Source organism: Candoia aspera, chromosome 1 (assembly GCF_035149785.1).
Source record: "Candoia aspera isolate rCanAsp1 chromosome 1, rCanAsp1.hap2, whole genome shotgun sequence".
In the NCBI taxonomy this organism is placed as follows: Eukaryota; Metazoa; Chordata; class Lepidosauria; order Squamata; family Boidae; genus Candoia; species Candoia aspera.
In genome coordinates, this window is record NC_086153.1 from 149,306,957 (window position 1) to 149,331,538 (window position 24,582).

Genomic DNA, 24,582 nt, shown 5'->3' on the forward strand with positions numbered 1-24,582 from the left:
AATGTTCTCTTGATCAAGTGCTAGTCCTTGGAGATGTGTGTATGTTTGTGTGGCTGTTGTGGGCTCCTTCCCCTACTCCATCTGCAGGCTGGCTTGTGGGGAGGGGCTGCTGATAAGGTTTCAGCCTCTTTTGCAGTTGGGCTGCTGCAAACCTCAAGTGTATTTTTTTAAGATAATATCCTCTTGAATGACGGCAGACAGCAAGCAAGACAGAGTGTGCGTAGGTACAAGAAGGAGAGAATAGTAACTTCTCTTGATGGTAAGTTCCATAAGTCAAACACTGTCTTTGCTTTCCTGGAGGCATCTGGGGAAGGCAGGGATACAAACATTCTATCCCATTCATCCAGGAACCCATGAAAGAACCCCTGTGGAATTGAATTTTGGCACTGGAAAATGGCCAAAGGTTGGCCAGCTAATCCCATCTCAGTTCAGCGGATTCTCTTAGGACAGCCCACCCCCATCTCACCTGCACCTTCCGTTCCACTTCCTCCAGTCCCCCGGCACTTGAATGAACATCGGGCAAGGCAAAGACACAAAACAGCGCCTGCCCTGGGTTTCCCCAAAGCTTGTTCTGGGTCAGAGCTGTGAGTGGGGGAGAAATGGAGCCCCTTCCTCTGGGGGTGGAGCAATGGAACCCAGATCTTTTTTGAATTTATGCTGTTTCACAGCACTGCTATTCTAGAATAGTACTAAACTGGGCCCAAAAGGGTTTGAAAACAACCATGAAAAACACACGCACAAAACCAAAGCAAGAATTGGCACATGGCATAACCCACTTACTAGCTCTTGGTCAGAACCCACCTCTTCCCCTTCCCATGTTGACAGTGCAGTTGACTGCTGCTTTTCCCACCAGCTGGTGAAATTTGGTGGGAGGACAGACAAAGCCAGAGAAATCCACCAGTCCCTCTTTGTCCCCACCAACATTGTAAGGACAGCCTCACTTCCTGACTTGGGCAGAATAGGGTACAGCTCGGTGCAGCGGTTGAGATGTTGGACTATAACCAGGACACTGGGAGTTCTAGTTCTCCCTTAGGCAAGAAAGCCAGATGGGGTCATTAGTCATTTTCTCTCAGCCCAGTCTACCTCAGAGGATTGTTGTTGTGGGGAAAATAGGAGGGGATGTTATATATGCCACTTTGAGTTGTATAAAATAATAATAGTAATAGTAATAGTAGTAATGACGCAATGAGGGCAGTGCAAAGTATGCTGGCATATTTTTCTGCTATTTCCAGGCCTGGAGGAATTTAATTAATTTAATGGGGCAGTGAGTAACAGCATTTCATCTCAACAACCCTAAATGTAACCTGAAACCTAACACGACTTAGTGACATTAATTGCCCAGTCTTATTTATGGTAACTTAGAAGAAAATGCTACTAAGCTCAATGGACTTTTTCCATGATTATGTGGGTATCTGTCTCTTCCCCTGCACCCTGTGTGTTGGTCATCCTTTATGGTGTGGATTCTAGACTGAAGGAGAATTTGAAAACTTGTTTGCTATTTGGTGGCTTCTTGGTTGAATCTGATACAGATTTGTTTGTTTGACTGACTGATATCCCACCTCTCATTCAGGAGCGCAAAGTACTGTCCAGAGCACTGGGCCCTCCATGTGAGGTAGGCACAGCTGAGGATGACTGGCCTGAGTCCCCCAGAGGGGTTTCTGACTGTGGGGTTGGGAATATTCAATAGTATGTTTTTCTTGTACAGACAAACGAGTTCTTATACTCCCCAACTGGGCTAGATTCAAGCTAAGCTGCTACTGAGTGGCGACTTTGGCCCCTCTCGTGTCCACCTGCTAAGTCTGGTCTTCAAGAGCTGCTGGATGGAGGCCAGGAGAGACATTAGACCCCTGTATGTTTGGCAGCAATGCATCAGCTAATCCTGTCCTGAACATGCTGCTCTTTGCCTCTCCTGCACCCCTAAAATACCCCGAAGTTATAATAATCCACCCACTTTTCTCTCTTCTGCAGTCCTGCCACCCACACTCACATTACGCCTGCTTCTTGCACCAGTTCTAGTTCCATTAGAGGATCTCCAACTAGAGGATCTCCAAAGTCCCTTCCAACCTTTATGGTCAATGATTCAATGATTGGGTAAGTTGGGGAGCATCATTAAAAGAACCCAATAGGCACTCTGAACTGATGTGATTACTGAAAGCTGTATCATGCAACACACCTGGTTTTGCTCTAAAACACTTAGTGTAGCCATGGGCCATGAGCCTGACTTTAAGGAGGACAGTTCTTTAGTTGACCTGTCTCCTGTCCAACTCAGGTTTAAAGACAATGTTATCCAGATCTGTGCTTCTATTATTGTTTTTTGTTCATGTTTGCTTTGTGAGGAAGGTCATGCACCTCCTTTTTTCTGGTGAAACGCAGATGGCCACCCCACAATTCCACCCATCCATTCATTCCCAGTTTTATTCTCCTCCGCTCTGGTCCTGGTCTGCCATTAGCCTTCACTAACTTTCTACATCGTTCTTGAAAACTACTCAATGTTCCTAATTTACAAAGGATCCCTAGTTAAGCAACTTCTGCCCATATCTGGAGGAGAGGAAGGGTCTTAGATGACCTGGTCCTGCTCATAAAACAGGTAGGTCTTCCCAAATGTGAGGCCCTCCAGCCATATTGGCTGGGGAAGTCAAACAGATCCAGAGAACAACAGATTAGGGAGGGATGTGTTATGTCTTGGCTTCTTCCTACTAGATAAAACTCTGTGCTAAGCTTCATGCAGGACTGAGGGTGAGACCTAGATGTTGAGAAAGGCTACTATAGGCCTTCTACAGCTGAAACGTGAAAGAACTGGTCGGCTAACCTCAAGTGGCCAAGCCAGACAAACTGGGATATGAAGCTGAACTATCACAACAATCTGATCCTGTACAGTTAGCAATATTTACCATGACCCTGGAATTTAGAATGTGTCAGAACGTTTCCCTTGTCCATCAAGTCTGCTTTCGCCATTTCAGGCAGAAGATCAAAGAAAACCTCAGGCTGCCAAGGTCAGGAAGGTCATGGAGTTCATTGGGAGGAATATTTGTTGTGTGATGTGATGCTAATTTCTACAGTTCATTTCTAAAAAGAGGTCAGTTGGTCTGAACTTAATGAAATGACCATTAATACTTCAGGTTACTTTTCGACAGAAATCTGTTCCAAAAGCGACTAGATAATGAAGCTGTTCTGCTCTTGTTCTTCTGCCTATTTCAGATTCAGGCCTCGGGACTGAAAACAGATTTCAAGATTCACAGCTCTGCCTTAGAGATGAAAGCTAAACAGAAGATGAAATAGAATACTGCTGAGACATCAGCTCATGCATTCCAATCTTTAATGTTCCTCCGCTAAACAGCAAGAATGCTGCTATGCTAAGTTAACCTACACAGTATATATTTATCCATTTATATTCTGCATTTCCAACTACTCCTCCCTACACTGACTAAACAAAAATAAAAAAGGAATTCAACTAAATGCCAGCTACCCTCTAGATATATACAAACTATATAACAATACAAAGATGCCAAAGCCAGAGGAAGCATTGGGGCAGTGCACTGCAAATTACCCTGCCAACGTCTTCTAGAACAACCTAAATCCTCTTGCTTCAATAAGGAAGCTCAACATAACTTTGGAAAACTCTTCTAACCCCCGGATACCCAGATTGCTCTCTCCCTCTTACTTTTTAGAAGAGCTGTACAAACTTGGCTATTCAGAGAGGCATTTGAGAGGATTGAATAGTGATGCGTCAGGTGTTTCTCTGTTTTTTTTTTAACCCTGTTAGTCAGTTGGGTAGTTACTGTAGGATTGTACCTTGTAAGCTACTTGGAATCTTTGGAAATGGAGCAGCATATAGAAGGAAGGAAGGAAGGAAGGAAGGAAGGAAGGAAGGAAGGAAGGAAGGAAGGAAGGAAGGAAGGAAGGAACGAACTACAACTTAAGTACCAATACTGAAAAGGCTTTGTCTCTTGGTTATCTAGTGGTCTTCACGTGGTTGGTGGGATGTAAAGCAGTTCATCTTTAAAAAGGCAACTCCTTGAGGCATTCAAACCCTTGACCAGGATGTAACATAAGCACATAAGCAAGAGCACCTGGACAGAGCAATTTCAGCAAGAAAGTTTAGCCTTGCTACCCAATTTAACCAAATATCAGTAGGCCTGGTATTCCGTAGATAAGTCAGATCTTTGGAGAAGACATTTTCTCATTTGAGAAACTGAACACACTATTTTGTCCTTTCATATAATACAATGTGTTCAACAGTGATAATTGGATATTGGTTTTGATGTAATTAATAGTAAACGTAATTGTGTCCTGATATTCAGTTGCTGTGTTGGGACTAATTGACTCTGATGCTCTGTAATTCCCACCTGGAGAGGTGGGGGGGAACATCTAGTCTAGCTTGATGTTTCTCTTGTGTGTGGGATCCTCTAGCACCAGCACTGACCTCTTTATTGACAAAGCTATAGGTAATTGGCTCTCGAAAGTGGTAGGTGAGCATGAAAAAATGGATTAGAACAAAAGCCCACAAAGTCCAGCATTCTGTCCCCATAGCAGCTAATGAATTGACCATGAAAACCCACAAACCAGATGTGAGCACAACAGCATCTTGCACTGGTGCTTCTGAACACCTGGACTTGAGTGAGCTGGAATACCATAGCTGCATTCCCACAAAATGTTTAACCTTGTTGGTCATGAGATAACAGGTTTTCTGAGTTCGCACAACCCCTTGAACTATAAACTAACCTCACACAACACACTGACCCCACAAAAAAGCCTAACCAAGTGTCGGATCAGTTCATCTGCCTGTCAAAGGGTCCTGTACTAAGAACTCAGCCCATCACTGACTTAAACGTACAATTTAAATGTCACCAACTTTTAGGTGCTTCCTAACTATCAGCTTTTAATTCTGCCAGCCAAAAGATATTTCATTTTTCTCTCCTTAAAGTATTTTTCCCTGGAAAAACTGAAAGGAGGCAGAAAACACTGGGAATCTGGACCTTGGAGAAGATTCCTGTTGGAACCCAAGTGATATGGGCCAGAACTGGGGAAGCGTTCCAGAGCCACATTGCTCAACCTTACCAGACCAAAGTTTAGCATCGCTGCCCCTGGAATTCTTGTTTAAATATGACACTGGTTTTCCCCCCTCCCCAAGAGTTTGCTTATACTGGAGTTAGGTATGTCACTTGCACCTTGCTCCACTATTAGATCGTCTGAAGAACTGAAAGTCGTATTAGAAAGATGTGAGCACGCTGGGCAATCATTCTACAGCAGTCCTGTCCCGTTACACCAGTCCCCCTTTATTTGATGAAACAGGCCAGACTAGGGCTATGTTCTTAAGCTGCATTTAAACAAGAGCCCTTGTTGCTGATTGAGGCTTTCGAAATGCATTGGACTACAACTCCCATAATTCCCAGTCAGCTACATGCCATTGTTATGGGATCACATCTTTAATGTCTACCTGATTATTAAAAAAATAAAAATAAAATGTTAATAGAACAGTAAACAAAAGAACGTTTAAAAATTCTTTAAAGTAGGTAGCAATAGTTTAGCTGAGGACTGAAAGCAACTCGCATCATTTAACAAGTATTATTCCTCATTCTCCATGACAAAAATATTAGTTTTGGTTACTTTAACTGCATTTTTAATGGCGGTTTTGTCTTTTGTGCCTACAAGTCAGAGAGTAATTACATTAAACACTTTCTCCAACTCTAAACACTCTTCATTAGTAAGGTTGGCTAACAGAAAATGATAATGCCTGTGATACTCACTGGTAAGCCCACATGCAGTAGATCAGTGTTTTTCAAACATGGAAACTTTAAGATGTGTGGACTTAAATGAGGGTGTTTTTTCTCTCTCCCTCCAAATGAAAGAAGTGATTCTGTCACAAGAAATAATGATATTCCCTGCCAGACTTCTCAACCTGTTGACTTCCATATGTGCCAGGGTTACATCGTGCTTTGGCCCTTCTGGTTGGGAATTCTGGGTTTTCCATTATTTACAGGGTACCCAACTGAGGGGATCTCAGTCTGTATTCCTTGATTACCTGTCTGGAGGAGGGTGTCTTTGTGTCCTACCTGGAAGCCCCGTCTTACCTAGTAGGCCTGTGGTTTGCTTGCTGTTAAACACAGAGATTTTTGTCGCCATCCAGTGGTAAACTCTAAGACAAGCACCCCGGGTTCTCAAACTTTGCCCTTTGGCAACCCCCAGCATAATAAATGAACCTCTGTGTGATATACCCCACCTCACCCCACCCCAATAAATTGAATGGATTTCATTGGGGTTAGGAGTAGGCAAACAATGAATATACCATTTCTTTAAAGACACATAACTTTCATCATTTGCATGACTGAGGCTCATTTTTATCAACACTATGGGTGGAGTGGCCATCTTTCAGGTTTTCTCTTATCGCTCAACAAATATTCCTTATTTTGAAAGGGAACACATTTAAAACAAATACTGAACTCCACGAATATGTGCACTTCTGTAGGTATACCTATGGGTTTAAAGATCACACAGATCTCGCTCCAGGCTTTGCTCCCTGCTCTGTCTGCACAAGGCCACTTCAGGCTTGTCTAGGCAAAGCAGGGGCAAGCTTTGATAGCATTTCTGCTTTGCCTGTACAAGCCTGATCAGCTTTTTTTGTTTTTGGTTTAAAGATGCCCCCTAAGTTGCCCAATACTCCCCAGGTCTAAATTGAGAAGCCTGCCTTAAGTGTTAGGAAAGTCGAACTTCAAATGTAAAGACACACTGGGACACAAAGCTACACTACTCCAAAAGTTTCAATTGTAGCTTGAATCATATTACTCTCTTGGTCAGCCATCAAGATTCTTTGCCATGCTGTCCCAATATATCACCCTATAGACTTCCAAAGGGGATGTCATATTTACAGACTCATGTTTGGACTGATGGAGACAAATTAGAGGCAAGGGGCCTTTCCCTACTTGCCTCTTTTCATTTGCACAGAGGTAGCCAGGCAGTATTGTTTTTCTGCAAAGTCTTCATGACTTTGCCTTCATCTCTTCCCAGCCCTTCAGAAAGACATTCTCAACCATACCAGTGTTAGACTAGTATTTTCTTGCTTATTCCAATGTTGCTGAAAGGCCGCCTCAAGGCTTTGTCATCAGCTGCCTTGGAGGGAAGTCAGGTCACTGCGGTGGCTTGAAACAAAAGTGGAATATGAATCAACAATGGGAACAGCAAATGTTGTGCCAGTATAGTTTTCTGCTAACTCAAGGATGGGTGGGAGAGCACGGCAACTCAGCAGTGGAGAAAGACTTGAGTTGATTGAGTTGAGAAGAGCCATTGACACTGGCATTTGAGGACATAAAAGTTATCTTGAAGCACTGGCCCCTCTCCAGCCAACAGCTGTGAGTATCAGAGTCCACAGTGAGAAGCCCTTGAATTATTAGTATATGAACTCAGCTGAGATTTCATTTGAAGCCTTCTGATTATTACATGCTCAGAAGTGGAAAGCTTCAACACTGCTCACAACAGAGGAATCGTTGGAAAAGATGGAACTTGCAGAGATGGCTAAATTGACTTCTTTGATCAGAGAAAAAACAGTATCTACATTTATGGCTGACTGGAAACCCCCTACAGACTTTTTGCACAAAACGGGGGAAAAAAATGCACTTACGATTTGTGGTTTCGATGATTAGAAAAAAACTGGGTAATAGAAAAGAGTGAGCCTTTTTCTGTAATCATAGAGTAAGAGATAATTTTGTAACTGTACTTATATTGGCTACAAAGGAAATTGGAAGCTTCTTCTGTTTCTTTTTGTTCTCTTTCTGCACTTTTGCTTTTTCCTTTTTTTCTTTCTTTTTCATTCCTTCATTCATTAGTTTGTGTTAGTTTTTATGTTTTTTGTAAAACTTTTAATAAAATTTATTTTAAAAAAGATATTTGCTGCTATCCAGTGGTCTTCCAGATGTTTGCAGCCTGGAGCTGGTAGCTTTACTTCACTGAGCTTTACAGCTTACTGTAACATCTGATCCTGAAACAGCCACTGGTTAGAGCATTTGGAAACCATTTAAAGGCCAATGTATGTGGCAGGGATAAGAGGGTGCACATGCCTGTTAATTATGGAGGTTTTTTTAAGGTTAGTATGTCATACAAAGGCAGACAGAGATTCAGAGTAATGCTTACTATTATTTCTTTTTAGCTGCTCACACTGTTTCAAGAACCAAAGGATGGGGCAGAGAGCACACCCTCAGCCTTGCATTTCCCTGCTGTATTGTCAGTTGCAAGAAAATGCAGCTGAAGCTCAGAGAATGAAATGAAAAAGCAAATGGAGAAAATTTCTCCTCTTGGCTCCTGAATTAAATGTGACTTTCAGACTCTGCCGGATGGGCAACAAGTAGCAGTGTGAAAGGCATGGAGGGCAGCTCTTCAAATAGAGACCTTTTACTATGAGGCTTTTTATATATAATATACCTTGCTGAGCGGCTATATATCAGGATTTCTCAGCCAGGGTTCCATGGTACTTTAGGGTTCCGCGAGAGGTCACTTGGGGTTCCCTGGGAGATCATGATTTATTTAAAAAATTATTTCAAATTTGGGCAACTTCACATTAAAGAGGTAAGTCCCATTCTTTTAGTTTAAGAACCCTATTAATGAATACATACAGGCCTACCCATGAAACAAATATAATAATTTTGTAACTTCTGGCTATATTTGAGCCTGAATGTGCAGGGGTTCCCCGAGGCCTGAAAAATATTTCAAGGTTCCTCCAGGGTCAAAGGTTGAGAAAGCCTGCTATACATGAACCAGCCCTAAGACTGACTTGGTTTATTAGTCAACAGTCAGTGGATGGACAAATCAATGAACTGTAAAGCTATGTTCGCACAACATGCTAATGCATAAACCACAACTTGTTGCCTTTCATACAACAGGCTAAGTCAAGCCGGCTGGGTGACCCTGGGCCAGTCCCTCTCTCCCAGCCCAGCTCACCTCACAGGGTTGTTGTTGTGGGGAAAATAGGAGGAGGAAGGAGTATCAGGTATGTTTGCTGCCTTGAGTTATTTATAAAAATAATAAAGGCAGGATAAATAAATAAGTAAGTAAGTAAGTAAGTCAAAACAAAGAGACCATCTTGTGGCTTAATAGGATGGCCTGGCTCATGCAACTCATACACAGAAATGTAATCAGGTTCATTTGGCTTCGATTTAGCCATTGTGGCTTAGTAATCAGTTTATAGCATGTTGTACAAATAGCACCTCAAAGACATAAAGCAAACAGAGTTGGCAACTGCTTGAACTTTGCCACTTTTCAAATTAATGCAGCGTAAACCACATGCTCAACTGGTTGGCTATTCAACATTAGAGGTTGGATAGAGGCAACCCAACACCAGGTACTTGCAGGCTGAAGTCATGAATTAGTCAGCAGCACACACAGATGTGTGTGTGTGAATGTGGCTGGGCTGTTGGGAACAAATGCTCTGCTACATTTAGCTACTCCAGCCCAGTCTTAACAAGTTGCTAGACCAGTGTTTCTCAACCTTGGCAACTTTAAGACGTGTGGACTTCAACTCCCAGAATTCCCCTTGCTGGCTGGGGAATTCTGGGAGTTGAAGTCCACATATTCTAAAGTTGCCAAGGTTGAGAAACACTGTCCTAGACCAATGGCAGGTGGTGGAATGCCAAGTCTGGATGGCTCCTGAAAGCATCCTCCTGTGGGGTATGAGCAAATCCCCCTATTAAGCCACTTTTCCATGCAAGTGATTTCCTTCTCCTGTAAACTCTGGCTGTACCTACCGCTCCCACACTTACCTTACCAACCTAGCCAAGGGCAAGGGGCTTGCACTTTTTACCTCCTGCTGCAGTCCTAATCCAATTGGGACTGTTTCCCTTCAGGGAGGCAAAATAAATCTCCCTTCTCTTGTAAAAGCACACTGGCTGCAACTTCCCTTTTTATTTATTTATCAAATTTCGTCACTGCCCATCTCCCCCAAAAGAGGGACTCTGGGTGGTTTACCATCTTAGACATGGGTCTGCAATTCCTCCAACTTTGCTCACTGGTCATGTATGAAGTTTCCCCTTGAAGAGTGCTTGGGACTTTAACTGGTGCCCAGTACAGCAGTTTCTTCTGGATGAGGTACTGGGAACAAATCACCAGTATGCCAGCAGACGCTTCTAATGCATTGCTTAGAGCAGAATTTCCCAACCTCAGCAACATCAAGCTAGCTGGGGAATTCTGGGAACTGAAGTCCACACATCTTAATGTTGCTGAGGTTGAGAAACACTAGCGTAGAGGATTCAGGACAGTTTTCCGACATTCCAAATCCTCCATGCTGCTAAGGGACACTGCAGTTCAGAGAATCGACTGCCAGGGAATCCTCCTGATGACACCCAATTGAAGCCGCACTGAAAGGCCTTTTTAGTTTAGGGAACGTCCTGCAAAACTGGGTGGTTCCAAGCTCGAGAGCCACTATAAGGCTGGTCTCTTTGGATTGGCTTGTAGAAATCAGGGATAAAGGGCAAAGACCAGTAGATTGGAATGCAATTTGGTATGTGGAGAATTGTTTGTTTTGTTCATGTCTTTCTCCCATTCATTAGCTACCCACTCCCTAAGTCTCTGGGCATTGTCAAACAAATGAGCCACTGAAGACTAGTTGAGCTCATAGGATGCCCCTCGTTGACGTAACTGCAGTGACTTCCTGAACATATTGATTCTGTTTGGGGAGTGAAGCCAAAAGCTGGTGTCAGCAAAGTTCATAGGTTTTTGCTCTTCCCTGTGTGGGTGGTCGTCAGATGTTTGTTCTCCTGAGCAGTTGGCTGACTGCATCTGCCTTGCTCTAATAGATTGAATAGATGACTGTTGAAATAGAAGGGCAAGCGTAGCAGCTCTTAATTTCTAACTTACCTTAAAAGCATTTGCTCCTTAGTTATTAATTAAGGCCTTCCTTCTAATAAAACATCCAAAGAATTATTTTTTGTCCAGCAGCTATCTTTATAGGCATTTCACTTTAACCATTTATTTAGTCTAATAGAAGTTTATTATGAACACAAATTATCTCCTAGCAGAAGGGGAAAGTGACTGACATGCAATGTTTCATTTTGAGGTCAAAAATAATTATTGTGCCATTTATTTTTCAAGGACAGGCATGTTGTGATGCTAAAGTCTAAAGCAAAGTACATTGATTTACAGGAAATTGCTCACTTTCATGGTAGTCATTTACAAATGTACTTTTAGAGGCCCCCTCAAATGCTGATAAGCTTTGCATTGGTCCAGCCAAGTCTGTCTCTAATAACGTCAGAGGCTCTTTAGGAGCAGTTATGCCCACTGCTGGGTATTCAAAGTTCAGGAAAACACTATCTTTACAAAGCCCAGTTGCTTTACAGAAACGTATCTGGAGAACAGCTTTCCCTTACCTGGGCCCCCCCAATGGCTGCGCTTAGTAGAGATAATGGAGTCTCTAGTCCAAGATATCTGGAGGTTCTCAGGTTGGAAAGGCTGTCACAGAGAGTAAGAGAATATTCTGAAGAGATAGGAATACTACTAGATTTTAAGCAGTTTATTGTTAGCCTGATCATCATCATCATCTTTTAATTGAAAAGTAATGCATTATCTTAGAGAAATAAAGTTGATCATCACTGAAACAAAGATTAGCTATCACACCTGCCCACAGGTGGTATTACGTGGCCACATGACCACGGAAGTGTCTACGGACAAACGCCGGCTCTTCGGCTTTGAAACGGAGATGAGCACCGCCCCCTAGAGTCGGACACGATTGGACTTAATGTCAAGGTAAACCTTTACCTTTACCTTTTACCGTAGCCTACACCTAATACCACAAGGAGGATCCAGTAAGAAACTGTGACCTTACAAATGATGTCCCTCAGTAACCTGTAGAAATTAGTTAGTAAGCATCACTGATCTCTCACATAACCTCATTAATAATACTGGATGGTTTGGTCATTTAGTGCAACTTGTAAATCTGTTTCCCCTTGCTTTGTGACCTAATCCTGCTCACCCACAGGCATCCAGTCGAAGCCGCAATGACACCATGATGCATGTGATGTCATTAGTTTCCCCTGCTCTCCCCCATGGATGTCTACCCCATCTCAAAATGGAGTGGGCTTCAGTAGTTGAGACAGCTCATCTTGCCTTTCAAAACTATGTGAAAATATATTTTCTTTGTAAAACTTGTCCTCTGTAAAAAATAGAAAGTTCAAGACTTTGACATGTAAGACATATTTATAAATATTTCTCAAATTTAAAAGAAAAAGGTAATCAGAAATAGTACTTTTTAGCTTATTAGTATTAATGACCTAATTAAGAAGCTAATTACAGTGACTAACTTTTATGACAAAAAACTGAAACACCTCAGTGGCTTAAATATTTTTAGATTTTGAAGTCACAGATTTTTGTCTGTTAGTTAATATACAGAGCTGGTTGGATGAATGTACGCACTTTATTGAAGTTTGCATAGGACTTCCTTAGTTGGCTTTGGGTTTTGTGTAGAAAACCAGAAGTAGCTAATACGCCCAGCTGGCGGTTAAGAATAATGCTGCTGAATAACATTCACTGCATGGAATTGACTTATACAAACTTGGTCAAGTTTGAATAGGGTTTAGTTGATATTCCCAATTTCAAGACTTTTTATTCAGGAAAATCAGTGACTAAACAAGCTCTTGAATACTTGTGAAAGAGAACGGTTTAAAAACAGGTGTGAATAAGATTCACTAAGGTGGGATGGGTCAGAATTATTTGCACCAACATTTTCGACAATTTCCTCTAGAGATTTTCTGGGGAGAATCTCCACACTAACACCGTTAGCGAGAAGACTGGGGAATGCCTGGGATGAGAAAGAATCAGCACTCCCTCTCCATTAGCAACTGTTTCTGCTGGGCCAGAGGCCTTTATTTTCCTAGAAGGATAATTTAGGATTCCACGTGTTGCGAATCAGCTCAGATGACTTTTTAAAAGATCAGCAGCTGTCCTGTCTTTGGCTGATTACACCCCAGGCCTATTTGTTCAAACACTATAAACAGCTGCATGTCCCTAACTTCTTCCTGCTGAATCTAATGTGTGGTAAGGCCAGTCGGGCGTCTTTTATAGTCTGGCACTGCCTCAAACAGGAAGGAGATTCACAAAGCAAGCCTCGGCTCTAGGTGCACCAACAGCTTTACTGGATCCCAACACCTTGTTTGGTTGGCATCACGAGCAACTCAATTATAATTGGCTTGGGAGGGGAAGGGGAATAATTACACCTGGGGATGGCTAACGCTGTAAACTGATTTTGAGGGGCCTATTACAATCAAGGACTGATTAAGATCTTTTTGCCATTTAGATTTTATTATATTTGCATTTTTATTGTATTTTGTATTGGAATGGTTTTGAATTTTAATCCTGTTTTATTGTAAGCTGCCCAGAGTCCCCCCGTGGCGGAGAGATGGGCGGTGAATAAATTTATAAAATAAATAAATAAAATAAATGATTGTAGCCTCTTCTTATACATGTAATTGAAACTCCTCTCCACTCCTAAAACTCTTGAGGGGCATATCACACTGTACTTATAATTTGCTTGCATTGTAGGAAAATCAAGGCCGGCAATGTCATGCCCAAGTGTCTCTTGCCACAGTTGGGATCAAAATCCACCCCCTTCTGGATTTTGTTATTAAAACAAAAAGGGGGAAACAAAGTCTCTGCCAGGTGGCAGCATAAACTATATTTATAATCTACCTACAACAGTACCTCAGAAATAGAATGGCTCAGCTATTTTCATTCTCTCTCTAGCAGACGCTGGCAGCGATCTTATATGGCCTTACTTGGGATTTAAGCCCCATCCATCTTTTAGCACTGAAAGCATTTCAAGAAAAAAATGGCCTTCTACTAGACTGTCAAACTGGGTTGGAGCTCCCAGGCAATTTAATTCACTAATTAAAAGTGATAGAGTTACTTCTTGCCCAACCCTAACCCCAATGAAATAATTCATTTTATTCATGGGAGTCTCATACATTTATCATTTTCAGGGGCCATGGTACCACGCAGGTTGAGAACCTTTGCCTCTTCTTATATACAATCAGCATGGCATTCTATATCAATAATATTCTCAGTTCAGGCTTTGATTTTCCTTGTTTTATTTTTTGGCATGGCATTGTATATTATTTTGGTATGAAATATGTTATATATCGTTGATTATTTTGTCTCATTATATGTAGAAGTTCAAATGTTATAATACCCTTGAAGATCTTAGTTTCGTTCAACGTTTCATCTGTAGAAGTTTATCAATAGAGGTCTGCAAGACCTTACAAATTTGAAACAGCTATTTCAAGTTCAAACTGGAGCCCTGACACTACTGTGACACGATGCTGATCCAACTCTGTTCCCTGCAGATAATTGCTGCCTGATCCTACATTTGTTGACAGCATGCCCTGCATATAACTGGGCTCCTCACAAGTAACTTGCAGAAAATGGCAGTCTAATTTGTATTTTGATTAGAAATGTTTCCATTTTGAAACTTATTTCAAGTTCGTCCAAGGTTATAAATTGGGAAATGCTACTCCGGGGTGTAAGTCTCGCATCTTATACCTTTGCACCCTTATACTAACTTTTCTGCTTTTCTTTAGTGCAATCTTCACTGCCGCAGGCAAGCACTATGAAATGAGGCAGAAAATCACCCCATTTCACTGTATCAGGTGAAACAGAGGTCCTTACATAGCTAAATGTGCCTTAACAGATGGCCCAGAATCCCTTAAGAGAGATTTCAGTTGCTAAGTGAAATAATAGAGTGCCATCTAAAATTGTCCTTTTAGCTCAGTAAGATTCTTTGTTACATCCAAAACTATATTAAAGAATGTTTAAATGATGGGAACTATTCTTATGTTCTTTAACCAATTTTGTTGAGAAGCATAAACCGGAAACCTATCTACAGTGTTTCTCAACCTTGGCAACTTTAAGACAGATGGACTTCAACCTCACGCTGGCTGGGGAATTCTGGGAGTTGAAGTCCACCTGTCTTGAAGTTGCCAGTTGAGAAACACTGGTCTACAGTATATACCTGGGTAAAATTAGGCCTCTCTGTGTACTCTTTCCTCTGCAGTTCCAGTTCTTCCAGGAGGGGGAAGGTGGGATGCATCAACCAGACCAGCCCTTCTGGTCAGCCCCAGTTCTTCCCCTGTGCATGGGAGGCTACAGATCTGCATTGGGGAGTCTGTTGGAAATGCATCCCAGGGTTTTCAAACCAGGCTGCACAGGATTGCCAACTGGCACAAAGTGTCTGCAAGAGGATAGCAGGTTTCCCAGGAGGACATTCATCGGCACATTGGGAGAGCAAGCCATGAACAAAGAAATTGTTATGTGGACTTAACCATTAATATTTACTTACCAGAATGCAAACTAGCAAGAATACTGTCTTCCATCCTCTCTAAAGCCCGAGGTGGGTATTATTAATGTTCAGTTGAATCTACCTGTGCCTTCTTTCTGACCGTGTAAGCATATTCTCACACAGATCCCTCAGAGGCATCCATTCCCCATTTTTATTTACTAAGAATGCTGATAGGGAATCCAAGCCATTCTGCTTTAATCTGAAGCATGTTAGCTTCCTTACTAATTTTGTTTGACAATAAAATAATCCTTAACAAATTAAAAAGTGGAGGGGAGCAGGGGGCCTGTAAGTACCAAGGGAGGTTCTAACACAGGGAAAATGGTGCTGGGATCATAACAGAAAAAAAGTTGGCATTTGACTTGGAGTGAAAAAGGGAAAATACATGAAGGTGTTCAATCTCTCCATATTTTGAGGTACTCAAGCAAATACCAAAATCTGCTTTTCAAGCATAGCATGTAACGTATTTGTGAAACCCATTTAGTGTCACCTCTAAGCTATGGAATACAGATTTTCAATCCCTCTCTTCCAGCTTTCAAGAAAAAAATTGAGACCTTTCTCTTCAGCTGCACCTTATTACTATTAATAAAAGTATTATATTATTATAGAACATAATGTTTTATACACACACACATACAGTATATATATATGGTATGATATTATATCATTATCTTAACAGTATTAATGGCTTCATTAAATTTTAAGTGTTTTTTTAAATTCTTCATTGTTAGCATCTTGAGTACTTGATTGTAAAAAGGATACAACTTGCAGGAGTTTTTTTTTTAAAAAGTGAAATAACCATTTCTGAAAAGTTATCCTAATCCACTGCCAATAAAAAGGCAACAATTCCTGGAATCTTGTCCTTCTTCTAAAAAATTTACTCCTACCGAGGTTTCTAAATTTCTAGTTTCTTGCTTGGTAAATCAATAAGCAAAGATAATTTTTTAAAATGTGTATCAGTATTGGGGTTTTAATCAAATAAACCAAAGTGTGGTTTGCTCACAGGCTCAACAGAACTTGTTAAAAACTCTTGAGGGAAGAATAGCAGGGTACTGGCAATACACCGAAATAAGAAAATGCTTTGGTTCCACCATTTATTTTACCATCATAATAAAAAATAATCTGCATTATCACAAAGCTTTTCCAAGTTGTAATAAATTACTTTAAACGCTCTCACCTCTGCAGCATAGCTGTCACCCAGCAACAGTTTAAATCCCACAAGTCAATGGGATTTCAGCTAACTAATTACATGTATTATTGCAACCCAAGCAGCAGTCTTCTGCAAGACAAAATTCAGTTGTCCTTGCCTATTTCAAAGTTTCATATGTGTCCATTCTTGTGTTACGCAGTATTAAAAGGCACGCTTTGGGTTATAAGATTAGGAGAGAAGTGACTGAACTTGATGAGGAGATCTATACAATACAGTTTCCGGATCTTTATAAGCATTATCAGGATTCATCACAGCTGCATATAGTTCACTGTAAGCTCTGCAGACCAGTTCTGTGGACTGTTTTATTATCTGTTGTCTAAAACACAATCAAAATTAGGCATGTAAATATCCAGCTGATGACAATACAGTGAACATAAAAAGTCTCCTTATGAGAGAGATCCCACCCCCCTTCTTTGCAGGGAAAAAAATGTAGGCCATCCTAATAGTCCCCTGCCTCTACCCACCATAAATGAATACAACCTCTGTGGCAGAAGGCAGATGCTCTTGTCTCTCACAAGTGAGGAGAGGACAGCAATGGCAGGATGGCCTGAGGTCTACACCAGTGTTTCTCAACCATGGCAACTTAAACATGTGTGGACTTCAACTCCCCATGTTGGCTGGGGAATTCTGGGAGTTGAAGTTCACACGTCTTAAAGTTGCCACGGTTGAGAAACATGGTCTACACAATGCAAAGTTACGTGACTTCTGGAGCCAACTTCTTCCCCCAATTATTCAGCAGCAATGCAAGAGTTGTGCCTTGACCTCTGAAACAGCCACAAGGTAAGTCTTCTTTTTATGAATTTTCATACATCCATACCTTTTAATGATGATGATGGAGTGATCAGTTTGATCATTCTTCTGTGACTGCCCCCCTGCCATGTCCCTTTTCTATACTGGTGCAGTCTACAATTTGCAGCTAAACATACAAAAGCACAAGGATGTTGTGGATGCAGCTCCTTTAGCCCCCAAACAACTGGTTAGATGTGGGAAACAGTCATGCACGCAAAAACAAAAGATGGGTATAACCAATTTCCTAGCAAAACTACTACAGGATATCCAGTGAAAAGAAGAGCCTTTCAGCCAAACAACCTTGAGGTAAAAAACTGCTTTCCAAAATGGTCCTGCTGCCTGCAGCAGAGATAAGACTAGACTGTGAAGCTGTCATCCTCTGGTGTATCAGCCAGTCAAGGGGGAAGAAGCTTAAGTATGCTTAGTCCCCAAAACAGCCCTCTCGTGCTAGAGCCTATGACTGTGATTCTTATGTGAGTCACATGCAAAGGAAAACAATGAATTCTGATACTATCAAAGAAAGGAAAAAGGGGGGGGAACTTACTTAACAGCTGTGCTGAGGAGAAAGTTTATCTGTGGCATTAACAGACCATCAGGAGCAGACAGGTAACGATCAAACTGGACCTGACATAAGGAGAATGACAGATGTTAGTCAATGTGTTTCCTTAAGCAATGGGTTTGCTCTCTTCTCATTTGTCTCATCCTAGTCGCTGCTCCTTGCTATATAAGAGCATATGGGTTAGATCCGGCTCACAGAAAAAAAAATACCCCTGCTCCTTAATCGTAATCCTTCAGATCTGCAGGTGTCATCTATTATGGTATTTCTTTTTCCAACTTGAATTAAATTATCAACATCTGTCAAATTTAGACAACTCTTGAAGTGATACAGTCCAACTCTTGCCCAAGAATGCAATTTCTGGAGTCTCTCATGTGTTATAAAACAATGCTGAATGTACTATTCATTAGTCAAAATAATTTTGTATAAAAAAAACTAATATGAAAATGAACAGGAAATCTGAATCAAAGTTATGTCTTCCTTAACATCATAGGAAAGTAAGTTTAACCTCTTTTATTATGCTGTAGTGGATTGACTAAAAGTGAGTGAAGAATTAAATTCTAAAATTCCTTTACATTACAGTGAAATATTACACATCCCTGAGTTCCCATGATTTACTAGGTCTACAGTCAGACCACAAAACACCAGGAACTGAATTTTAAGAACACCTGGCTTCCTTTTTGCTTCTTTTCCTTTCCCTTATTTCTGAAAGCCTGATTTTAGATTGAAACCTTCTTGGAGCACTTAGATTAGCCCTCTGATATCTAGAAGAGCACCATATAAACAGTGACAACCCAATATCAAAGAAGACTAAAACACCTGCTCTCAAAAGCCTATCACAGTCTTGCCCTCCCCCTGAACTGCAAAACACAGCTGAAAATGACTTATCTTACCATTGCAGCTTTTAATGACATTGAATCCATACTGGGTACATTAGCCAAAGGACCCTAAAATTAAAGGAGAGCTAAGTAAATGAATAATTACATAGAAACAGTGTTTTAACAAAATCAAGTCAGAAACTATATTGAGCATGCCCTAAAACTGTAGCATGCTTTGGATATTTATGGAATCATGCAATTATTATATTGACTGTATTTGGAGAGCCCAGGTGCCACAAATCTCTAGATCAAATTCTGGAGGTAGTAATTTATTTATCTGATGAAAGATAAGCAAATTAAGACAGCTAATAAGACAGCTCTTGACTTTATGGATCAGGAGTATGAAGGACAACTGAGCTATAATTCCACTGACTAATAATTTCTGTGGGTCTATTCATGGAGAATTGTCCCATGGAAAGGAAAAAAGGGTACAATTACTTTCTACCTTCCTAGAGCTAAATAAAATGTAAATTAAGGAAACTATAGACAGAAAGAAGTACAGTATAAAAGAAGAGATGAGAAAGAAGATCATTCAGGCAGTCTGTGGGAAATTAGAATGCAAGACATGTGATCAAAATCCTAGATCATCAAAACAGGGAGATCAGGCAGTAGTCTGCACTACATATAGCACTAAACGAGAATGTGTCTTCTTGTTACATAACTCTTGCAGTGTGACTTATTCAACAAACATTCAACTGTTGTACACTACCCAGAGTCACGCTTTTGTGAGATGGGTGGCCATACAAATATGATAGGTGGATGGATAAATAAATAAATAAACCAGGGTTAATCAAAACTGAGTGCATCACAAAGGAAAAACTAAACCAGCATATGTATTACAAAGTCACATTATTTTTCACAAGATGGCTTGGTGCTTTAAAATTAAAATAATGCCTTTCTTCCCATTATTCAAAAACTGCCAAGGACACCAGTAGCCACTGCTTATCTTTATGAATGGGAGGTTAAGAAACTTAACACAAAAATTACAAACAAAGTAAATTCCTGGTCATGCGTGGGCAACCCAGTGGAGACAACTGTACCTAATCCAAGTTAAAACTTTAAATAAAACTCAAACCACAGAAATCCAATCTATTCATTTTAAGATACCGCTGCAGCTGTGTCTTTTCCAGATCGGTCAGGGTCTCGTGACTGCCTTAAGAACCCACTTCTTATCCTTTTGAGGTCTCCTAAAAGCTTATAACCAATCTATCTTCCTCCTAGTGTGTTTAGATTGGGTCCATTTGGAGTTATTTTTTGATAAATAATTCTTTCTGCAAGTCTAATGGGCTCTGATTTCATTTGGTTGAAGAATAACCTTAAATATATTAAAATGGAAAATATATTACCCAAACCAATTTTGATAATATGAAATTGGCTCTTGTCCCTCACTCAAATTTCAAGAGTCCCGAGACATTTCTTATTCAACAAGTACTTGTTTATTGATTCTGAAATTCTGAATTACATTTATCTCAGTATGTTCAACTTTGCCTCAGTGAACTTTCATATCTCCTGTTTCTCACTCATGCTTATGTCGAGGTAAAGCAAAATGCTCTGTCATATATTATTCCTATAGAGGGGTATGAAGATAACCTTGATGAAGGAATGCAAGAAATGTTAAGAGAAAATAAAGGACAACTCAGTCCTAGAACAGAAGTGTGAAAAAGAAATGCAAGATAACCCTGCCTTAACTGTTCTGTTCGGTGTAAGAAGGGGCTGGGGGATCCTCTTGTGGGCTTTCAAGATTCTGTCATTATGCCCTACAACAGTAAAGAAAAGCAACATTCCTGACATCTTTACTCTGTCTGCTTTCCTGACCTGGCCTGCCTTGAAACGCTGGCCCTTACAGTGTGATGTGCAGACACTTGATTCCACTCGACTCCATTATTTTTACAAGTAAATAAAGTAGCCAGAAATAGATGGCCTCCTATTAGGCCACACTTGGAATTATGATGAATGTGTTCCAACAAGGAAGGATTCTAGGCCAAGTTTAAAGCCATGTTTTTACTGGCTTGTAACTCCAAACTTATTGGGACATATTAGTGAAGGTTGAGAGAAGAAAAGGAAAGAAGTGAAAGAAACAAGAGTGAAAGTAGAACGCTGCAGGAAGAGAAAATACAAGCCCTGTACAAAAATAGACTAGAAAATAATCTCCCCAAAGAATGACTGGAAAGTAGATGCAAGGAAAGTGGCTTCAGAATGCTGCTCAGAGCAAACAGGAAAGTGTTATGCTACAGAGTGCCACAGGTCAGTGAGTGTGAACACAAAAAAGAGTTTATTTTCATTTCATTTCATTTCATTTTTATTTTATTATAGAAAAAAGAAAGATAGTGAATGAGCTTGAATTATGCAATAATTTGTGTGAGTATGGAGTTGAAGGCTGGTTGTTAAACTTCCATGATGGAAATAAAGCATGTATGAGCATAAGTGGGATGTTTAGTGAATGGTTTAACATAGAGCAGGGTGTAAGACAAGGATGGAGGATGTCCCTTTGGTTGTTTAAGGTATTCATGGATAAACGTATAAGGAATGCTTGTAGCAATGGAACAAGTGTGTTGGTTGGCGACATGAATATATGTGTACTTTTGTATGCACCCACAGTGTTGGCTGAGGACTCAAAATTATTTGTAGCAAAGGCTGGATTGTATGATTCAAGGAGAGTACACATCCAAAAATTAATGTACTGCATTAAAGACCAAGGTAGCTTGAGTATGATAGGGAAAATAGAGTGAACAAGTTATGCATAAATGACAAAAAACCAATCAAGTAAATGTACCTTGGGAGAATGTTTATTATTAGAATGGGAAAATGGGAAAATATAAGTGAATTCTAGCTGAAAGATAGTGGGTAGTATGTGCCCTGATGTAAGGAATGAACGTTTATCAAAAGAAGCAAAAGTGGCTGTGTATAAGAGCACGGCGGAAAGGGGAAGACCATGAAAATTGTAGTTGGGTGGAGCTGATGAGCTCCTCAAAAAGAGAGAGGTGAGCTGTTTAAAGAACAAAAGGCAATGCATTAATGGGCATATGGGTGTGGTGAAAGCAAGGGTAGTTGGCAGCGGTAGAAACACATGGAGAGATACAATGAACAGTGTTGGTATAAATTAAATTTAGCTATATTTTATCATCTTATCTCATGCCTTTAATTTCTTTGGCTTACTATTTCTTACTCTCTTCCTGGGTTTTGCAAAACGTTGCTTACCCTGAAAGGAAATAGCATGATGGGTATGTATGTACTGTATGCAATTATATCCATGCACATCACAACTCCTTTTTGAAAGTAAGGAGGCTTTTAGAAACAGTTATCCTTCCTGCTACAGAAAAAGAAACCAGAAATTCTGAAGTATCTGTTTAGATCCCAACTAAATATAGTATACTTACATTTGCAGTTCAGGGTATCTGATTGAATGGAAATTATTTGCTGAACAGCAATAGGAGTTTCCAAGTAACACAAATATGCAATCAAAAATAAGCAATTCAGTAGCACTTATTCAATACGGTGACAGTATTTGCACGTCATACTTGTCCATAAATAGCTAAGTAACAAAGCCATTCGGCTGGTGTTCTGCGTACTCCCATTGGCTCCTTCAAGGAATAGGCAGAATGGCACATCTTCCATCCATGCTTATTAACCATTCCTAATGGTTGAGCATGTCACTCAAACATAGGATGATGGGAATTGTAGCAAGTTTTTTAACCATGAATATACTCTGCAACTAAAGCTGAATATATCCTATATTTAGATGAAAAGCTTAAATGCTAGGAACGGTTAAGCACAACATATAAACAGGCCCTTGCCAGTCTGAAATTATAGAGCATGGTACAATCTATTAACATTCCAGCACAGAAATGGGTAATATTTATTTTCCAAAATTATTGCTCACCTGCTCTGTCTTGTGTTGCTGTACCATGTTATATATATAACTTAGACCCACTCTAGTTAATACATAAGACGCTTGTTCATTTATAAGGGTATCCAAATGTGCTTCAATCTAAAACAAAGATAGTGCATTTTTCACTTATTGCATTTACAATTATATGTAATTTATTTGGCACAATTAAAAAAAAAACTGGCAATGGATTTGTGTAAATGACATGCCTTCAGTCTATGAATATGTAAATTCATCTCCTAGCTAGATTCCTAATGATTTTTTGAATGCTATTATCTTTTTCCCAATCATCTTAGAAGTGTTCTAATGGCACTTTGCACAAACTGACTGGCCAGAAAGTTAATTCCATAGACAAAGGTTTTTCTGGGCACTGTCTTTGGGGATGGAACAAACATCATCTTGTATGTTGCATTAACATCTATATTTTAAAGTCTTTTTGTTATTAATTAAAATGTTATTAGCCAATTTGGAAATTTGTTTTCTAAATGAGAAGGGCATCTGTATGATAAATAAAACTGTTCAAAGATTCCCCTGCTGCAATCAGGAAAACCTTTAAACAAAAAATTGCAATAATACTGTCAAATGAACTGCCAAAGAAGAAATCAAGAGAAATACAGAAATGTTAACTCACATTTTTCACACACAGACATAATCTTTATCAAAGTCCATACATGTTCAGCTTGTAACCTTACCTTGAAATGACTGCTCTCTCTCCAAAATGGATGGGGAGAAAGTTTTAGACTCAACACTGAGATCAATTCATCACGTCTATTTATTCTTTTTAATAGCACAATAGGCTGTGTTCAGATAATATCTCAGTTTAGTTAGCTGAAATAAGAGTGACTCTATTGCCTATGGGTAGCTCCCTACCTTTGCATTTTGTCTGACCTTGGAAACAATAGTTAAAGTTGGGGAAATGCAAACTCCTCTGTGCATAAAACAGCTGTTTTGCAATAATCCATGCCCAGACTGAAATATGCATGTTTGAGACAGTATGTGGGACAAAATGGGGCTGTTTTGTTCCAGGTAAGAACTGAAACAGTTATTTTGGAGAAGTGTGGGAGTAACAGCAGGAAAAAACCAAGGCCAAAAGTTTCCTTGGTGACATCAGGGGACGGAGGGAAGAAAGGCATTGGGAAGACTGGGGTGTGGATAGGCTGGTGGGATATTCTGTGCCTGGACATCATTAGCAGCTGAGAGGAGACAGGGAAGGTGTGAAGGAGATGGCCTTGAAGAAGGAGTTCAGCCACCATTACATACTGTAAGTATCAGCTTAGCTGAGTTGGAGAGCATGGGGTTATGAAAAAACTCAAGACTGCCCCCTGGACACTCTTTAGTGTAAGAAGGGAGAGAATCTTTGTCAGGTTTTCAAGAGTCTGTTATCGTACCGTACTGTAGAGAGTCAGGGAGATGACTTGAGGGAAATAGGCAAGAACAAGCAAAGATGATGGACACATTCCTTAAGTCCCGGGAAACAAGCTGGTAGTTGGAAGAGACTCAGGCAGGCTCCTCCCTGATTCACTGAGCTATAACAGGGAGCACAATTGGGCTTGCAAGATTCTGTTATTATAGCTTATCTCAATAAAGCACAGCTTTCGTCTTCTTTTGGAGTCTGTTTCCTGATCTGGTCTACCCCGAAGGGCTGACACCTACAAAAGTAAAGCAGAGTTCCGATTGCTCTTGTGGTGTCTGTTTCCTGACCGTGTCTACCTCAAAGGGCTGACATGAGGGAAGACACTGGAAAGCCTGGAATGGAGGAAGAGGGGAGAGAGGGGAAGACATGCCCCAACCTTGCCCTACCGACTGTGGAATACACCAGGATCCTTCTAGGTTTTGTTTCACCCAAAACCTGGAACAACAAAAATGCTCCACATTTTGTTTCTGACAGCCTGCGGCCAGCCTGAAACATTTAATAAGAACTTTCAGGACATAGTGGCTTATTTTGGGGGTTAGAAGCAA

At 40.5% G+C, this 24,582-nt stretch overlaps 1 protein-coding gene across 1 annotated transcript in view; it reads right to left on the reverse strand.

The window, feature by feature from the left end:
* Window positions 1-16,384: 16,384 nt before the first annotated feature.
* The window catches only part of COG6 (component of oligomeric golgi complex 6), a 31,275-nt gene continuing 23,077 nt past the window's right edge, over window positions 16,385-24,582 (reverse strand). The window contains exons 16-19 of the mRNA XM_063315508.1: window positions 22,618-22,725; window positions 18,753-18,806; window positions 17,848-17,927; window positions 16,385-16,830 (exon numbers count right to left, since the gene is read on the reverse strand). Of these exons, the coding sequence (XP_063171578.1) occupies window positions 16,683-16,830; window positions 17,848-17,927; window positions 18,753-18,806; window positions 22,618-22,725 (390 nt within the window). The 3' untranslated portion in view covers window positions 16,385-16,682. The remainder of the gene's footprint in view (window positions 16,831-17,847; window positions 17,928-18,752; window positions 18,807-22,617; window positions 22,726-24,582) is intronic.